The sequence below is a fragment of the Ictalurus punctatus genome, chromosome 13, assembly GCF_001660625.3.
Source record: "Ictalurus punctatus breed USDA103 chromosome 13, Coco_2.0, whole genome shotgun sequence".
NCBI classification, from domain to species: domain Eukaryota; kingdom Metazoa; phylum Chordata; class Actinopteri; order Siluriformes; family Ictaluridae; genus Ictalurus; species Ictalurus punctatus.
Genome location: NC_030428.2, coordinates 25214797 through 25221553, shown reverse-complemented (window position 1 = coordinate 25221553; position 6757 = coordinate 25214797). Strand labels below are relative to the sequence as shown.

At 38.4% G+C, this 6757-nt stretch overlaps 1 protein-coding gene across 1 annotated transcript; it reads left to right on the top strand.

The window, feature by feature from the left end:
* Nucleotides 1-388: 388 nt before the first annotated feature.
* Nucleotides 389-6502, top strand: LOC108274333 (galanin receptor 2a). Its single transcript, XM_017484443.3, has 2 exons — nt 389-831; nt 4056-6502. The coding sequence occupies exons 1-2, from the start codon at nt 485-487 to the stop codon at nt 4795-4797; spliced, it is 1089 nt and encodes a 362-aa protein (XP_017339932.1). The 5' UTR covers nt 389-484; the 3' UTR covers nt 4798-6502.
* Nucleotides 6503-6757: the final 255 nt, after the last annotated feature.

The window sequence follows — 6757 nt, the reverse complement described above, 5'->3', positions numbered from 1 at the left end:
AAGTATGTGAGCTCATGTACAGTGTATAGAAGATGGCAGATTCCCCTGAATGTCTTACACTACCTGTAATGCAGCAGATCAAGAAGATGCAGGTAAGTGTGTTAGCCTTCATCTACCAAGTTGGTAGGTGTCATATAATAGGGGAGAGCTGGCTAGTGGGGATTTGCAAATGCCTAAATTGGAGAGAGAAATGTGGGGAATTGAAAAAAAGAGTGGGAAAAAAACAGTGCTAAAGCTCTTGTTGTATATTAAATATACAGTACACTTATACACGTTTCAGGTCATGTATATATTTTCGTATGTGTAAAGCCGACATGAAGATCAAGAATGGGAGGAGACTTTTACAGCTTGATGATGGTGTGTGTGTGGTCTTAGATTAGCTTCATTTCTCAGACTCTTCAGCACACAGAAAAGACCATGTCAAAGACCTGATTTCTGTGTAAACGGCTGTGACACCTGCAGGGTTTGTGGATTGGCAGAAACAATGAACGCCTCACAGCAGATTCACTTCTCTTCGAACAGGAGAGTTGAGACAGCGATCATCGCTTCAGTATTTGCTCTTATCTTTGTGCTCGGCACAGTGGGAAATTGCCTGGTCCTCGCTGTACTGCTTCGCAATGGACAGATGAATGGCAAGACGACTAACATGTTCATCCTGAACCTGGGTCTCGCTGACCTCTGCTTCATCTTGTTTTGCGTTCCGCTCCAGGCCACCATCTATTCCATGGACGAGTGGGTGTTTGGAGCATTCGTTTGTAAAGTGGTGCACTTTATTATCTATCTGACCATGTATGCCAGCATCTTCACACTTACTGCTGTCTCTCTGGACAGGTATGTCCTCAATTCTTTACATACAGTAAACAGATTTCTAACGGTTTTCGAGGCAGAAATTCCACTATGAGACGTTATCAGGTATATGTCCTACAGTTGAACTTCCATTGTCTAATATAAATTTGTCAGAAAAGCAGTTGTGTCAATTTGAAAGGCATAGAGGACCTAATATCTGCTAACTAAGCCAATAGTAAGCAGTGACATATAACTCTATAAGTGTATACCGACCAAAATGTAAAGCAAACCAGCAATAGTTTGAAAAGAATATATTAATATCTTAAGATACACTGTCCATTTTTGTTTCTTGTCCTAATGAAGAAACATCTATGAAACATAACACATTAAATGTCTTGTTGATATAAATTACATTTTCTCTTACATGTTTTGGGGTATGCAAACTTTTGCATGCTGTTGTATTTTTTTATTTTTTTTTTAAATAATGTATTATTAAATAATATGCATCAACAATAAAATATCTCTGACAAACAAGAGTAAAATAGGGTTTGAGAAATCAAGTAATAAAAATTGTTTTGTTTCAGGAGCACACTCCATGTCTTATTTAAAAAGAATTAAGCTGCAGTAATATGAAATATGTATGAATTATTATATTAATAATTACCATCACAGCATAAGCTTTGGTTTTCCATATTGATATATACAGTGGTGCTTGAAAGTTTGTGAACCCTGTAGAATTTTCCATTTATCGGCATATATATGATCTAAGACATCATCGGATCTTCACACAAGTCCTAAAAGTAAAAGAGAACCCAATTAAACAAATCAGAGGAAAATATTATACATGGCCAATTATTTATTGAGGAAAATGATCCAATATTACATATCTGTGAGTGGCAAAAGTATGTGATCCTCTAGGATTAGCAGTTAAATTGTAGGTGAAATTAGAGTCAGGTGTTTTCAATCAGTGGGATGTTAATCAGGGGTGAGTGGGTGCCCTGTTTTATTTAAAGAACAGGCATCTATCAAAGTCTGATCTTCACAAGACATGTTTTTGGAAGTGTATCATGGCACGGACAAAGGAGGTTTCTGAGAACCTCAGAAAAAGAGTTGTTGATGCTTGTCAGGCTGGAAAAGGTTACAAATCCATCTCTGAACTGCTCTTCAAAAAGAACTTTTCTGCCTGTCTGACCTTTTTGGTTTAAATGAGAAGTTTTGTGTTTGGAAAAACATAAAGCTTCAAAAAAATGTTGGGACTGGGATGACAAAAGGTTGGAAAAGTAAGTGTAAACTAAAAATAAAAAGCTGTAGGAAGATTTTGCAACTAATTAGGTTAATTGGGAACAGGTCAGTAACATGATTGGGTATAAAAAGAGTATCATAGAGAGGCAGAGTCTCTCAGAAGTAAAGATGGGATGGAATCTGGATGGAAGCAGAGCCATTCCACTGGCTCTAATGCACCCCCATAGCATCAGAGATGCAGGCTTTTGAACTGAGCACTGATAAAAAGCCAGATGGTCCCTCTCCTCTTTAGTCCTCTTTAGTTTAGACGACGCGGCATCCATGGTTTCCAAAAAGAATTTAAAATTTCGATTCGTGTGACCACAGAACAGTTTTCCACTTTGCCCCAGTCCATTCTAAATGAGCTTTGGCCTTGAGAAGAGGGCAGCGTTTCTGGATCATGTTCACATATGGCTTCTTCTTTGCATGATGGAGCATTAACCAGCATTTGTGGATGGCACGGCGAACTGTGTTCACAGACGATGAGTTCTGGAGGTGTTTCTGAGCCCATGCAGTGATTTCCATTACAGAATCAATCCTGTTTTTAATGCAGTGCCGCCTGAAGGCTCGAAGATCACGGGCATGCGATATTGATTTTGTCCCTTGCGCGCAGAGATTTCTCCAGATTCTCAGAATCTTTTGATATTATGTACTGTAGATGATGAGATATTCATAGTCATTGCAATTTTACGTTGAGGAACATTATTCTGAAATTGTTCCACAAATTGTAGACTCAGTTTTTCGAAGATAGGTGAATCTCTGCCCATCCTTACTTCTGAAAGACTCTGCCTCTCTAAGATACTATTTTTATACCCAGTCATCTTACTGACCTCTTCCCAATTAACCTCCAGCTGTTTCTTTTTAGTAACAGTTACTTTTCCAGCCTTTTGTTGCCCCGTCCCAAATTTTTTGAGACATGTTGTGGCCATCAAATTCAAAATAGCCTTATTTTTTTCCCCTTAAAATGGTACCTTTCCTCAGTTTAAACATTTGACATGTTTTCTATGTTCTACTGTGAATAACATATGGGTTTATGAGATTTGCAAATCACTGCATTCCGGGGTTTTTCTTTTTTTTTTTTTTTTTTGACATTTTACAGTGTCCCAACTTTTTTTTTTGAATTTTTTGGGGTTGTATCATGATTTAGGCCTGTTTTGCTGCATCTGGGCCAGGATAACTTGCCATCATTGATGGAACAGCTAATTCTGAAGTACACCAATGTATTATAAAAGAACATGTCAGAACATCTGTCCAAGAATCTCAAAAGAAAGTGGGGCATGCAGCAAGAGCAAGAGCTGGGTCATGCACCCTAAACACACGTTGTTCTACCAAAGAACGATTAAAAAAGAATAAAGTTAATGTTTTGGAACGGTCGAGTCAAAGTCTTGACTTTAATCCAATAGAAATGTTGTGGAAGGACCTGAAGCGAGCAGTTCATGTAAGGAAACACATCAACATCCCAGAGTTGGAGCGGTTCTGTACTGAGGAATGGGCTAAAACTCCTCCAAGCCGATGTGCAGGACTGATCAACACTTACCCCAAACGTTTAGTTACAGTTATTCTACACAAGGAGGTCACACCAGATACTGAAAGCAAAGGTGCACATACTTTTACCATTCACGGATATGTAATATTGGATCATTTTCCTCAATACATAAATGACCAAGTATAATATTTTTGTTTAATTTATTCAATTGGCTTCTTTTTATCTACTTTTAGGACTTGTGTGAAAATCTGCTGATGTTTTAGGTCGTATTTATGCAGAAATTCAGAAAATTCGAAAGGGTTCACAAACTTTCAAGCACCACTGTACAGTGAATTCTAATATTGCCACTTTCTCTGGGTCTGAGTGTGTACATTTATTTAGTGCTCTGTTTAGTCGCAGTGTGATGGATGTGAAAAAGTGAAAGTAGTCATGGTTGTTACTGTTACAAAATATTTCACTCTGACATATGATTGAAAATGATATTTCCATCTTTTCCTTCCAGATATTTAGCCATTTGCTACCCCCTTCATGCTAGAGAACTGCGAACCCCACATAACACTCTCGCCTCCATCGGAGTGGTGTGGACTCTCTCGCTGGTGTTCTCCGGTCCCTACTTTAGCTACTACCAACAGATGGATCTAAATGGAACCACTGTGTGCATCCCTGCCTGGGACATCCAGAGCCGTAGAGCCATGGACATTTGTACTTTTGTATTTGGCTACCTCGTTCCCGTCTTGGTCTTGGGTCTTACATACGCCAGAACCATCCGCTACCTGTGGACCAGTGTAGACCCCATGCAGGAAGCATGTGAGAGTCGCCTCGCCAAGCGCAGGGTGACCAAGATGATTGTGATCGTAGCAGTTCTGTTTTGCCTTTGCTGGCTGCCACACCACCTCATCATCATGTGCATGTGGTTCGGCCATTTTCCCCTCAACCATGCCACCTATGTGCTACGCATTCTTTCACATCTAGTGGCTTACACCAACTCCTGCCTCAACCCCATCGTGTACGCTCTGGTGTCTAAGCACTTCCGCAAAGGTTTCCGAAAGGTGTTTGGATGCATCTCGCAGAAACGGTTGGCGAATCAGGTGAACATGGTTCCACAGGCACAGACAGTGAGCCTGGTTGAGGTTGGATCAAGCGACGGGTCCAATCAGAGTGACGCATCGGCTAAGGTTCGATTCTTGAGCAAGAGCCATGAGAAAACAACACTGAGTGCCTTCATGACCTTCAACGTTACTTAATCTTGGCTTATGTAACCTGTGTGAAATACTGCCTCACGCATGTTAATTCCTTGGTGTATGTGTATCTCCCTAGATTTGTGCATTCATAAGAGATAAACAGAAGTTTCCCTAAGAGCATGAATGTATGCTTTACACGTATTACTTTCCTACTTTTTTGGTCTTCAACAAGAGTCATAGAAAGTTAGCAGCTGGCTCTTTTAATGGGACTTAAGCTGCTTCTTTAGATCAATAGAACTCATTGTAGACTGAGGTTTACAAAAGCCGCTTCTTAGATGATAACAGTTATTGTGGTAATAATCTGACCATGGATCAAAACCATTTATGTTTACACTTAAATCAGAAAAGAATGAACCTCATCACAACGTTAGCTGACCAACATGCTGGCCGCAGAAGACTGGTCCTTTTGGGAAAGTAATTCATGTTACAAATCTTAAAATATTTTTAAAAATATAAGTGACATGTTGCATGGACAGTGAGACATCCAACAAACATTTCAAAGAAGAATAATGTAGGACATAAATCCTTCTTCTTGTCTTTTGTTGAATAAGGACATTTGCAGGACGTTGTCTTTTATGGCTTAAGGTGAATGAATTCTCATCTGACGTGACTTAACAATGACTAATGTTGCCATAATTTTTTTGAAAAAAAAAAAAAGGCATAGACATTTGATCTGATGACATTTTCTGTGTATAATAGATAAATCTGTATTATACAGTCAGTGTAAAGCAATCAGACTTGATTCTTCAGTCAGTATTGGTAGTGGGCTTAGACATTTAGATCCTAGTATCGCTCAACTTTAAAATGATTTAACATGTTATTTTAAATGTAGTACTCCTCTTAGACCGTCTGTTCAATTTTGATTATACGGATCGTTGTTTGGATCAAATTCATAGCAAACATAGCACATATCTACAGTAATTAACTTATAGTGTCTAGTACTTGGTACCAAGTAGGACTAAGTCATATTATTAAGGATGTCACATTTGACTCAAATTTGATTCGCAAAATTGACAAGATAGCTTAAAAAAAAACTTTTAGCTGTGGAAACTGCTAGCTAGCTAACCTAATTGATCATACCGATGAACAAGATTTTTTGTGTTCTGGTATAATTTGAGATTTAGATAGCTGTTAAACTGTGAAAATGCAGGAATGCAAATTAAGACTTGGATACTCAGAGTCCTCTCAGGTTTGCCTGGGATAAATGTGACAAATATTTACCAATGTGAAATGTTTACACTTTATTTACATGAGCATCTACCATACAAGTCCCAGTTAATTAGTTCGTACTATAGAAACTTAAAATGAGCACTACTGCCAGAGCTGCTGTTGTAGAAAATGAATCAACCTTCTGACCAATCAGTTATGTAAACCAGGTTATTCGATAAGATGGTCTAGTAACAGATAATCTGGCAATTTAAATGTTCTTATCTTGTATGTTTATCCCTGTGTGTTGTCATCTCCTCTCTCTCTTCACCATGTGGAACGACCTTGGAGTGAAGGGCAATAATATAAACATGCCAGTGTTCTGTCAGTGAAAAAAACAGTGTTGCAGCTTCATTTAACATCGCATGGCGTATGTGGTTTGCTGTATGATGTGTGACCATGTCACAGGGATGCCTGGGACTCACAGAAGCTCAGACGTCATTGGGCTTCTGATTTATTTTATTTAATCTGTTCATTAATGTTCATTAATTTCCAGGTATAATATCACTGTAGCTTATTTTTTTTTTTAAGTAAAATGTTTAATGTAAAAAATAAATAAATCAATAAATTATATATATGTATATGTGTGTGTGTGTGTGTGTGTGTGTGTGTGTGTGTGTGTGTGTGTGTGTGTGTGTTTCCAGTGCTCTCATTACTGTTAAAGCTGCTGATATAGAAAATTAATCAAAACCTTCTGACCAATCAGATTTGAGAATTCAGCACTGTGGTTTAATAATGGATTATCACATGGGGTATT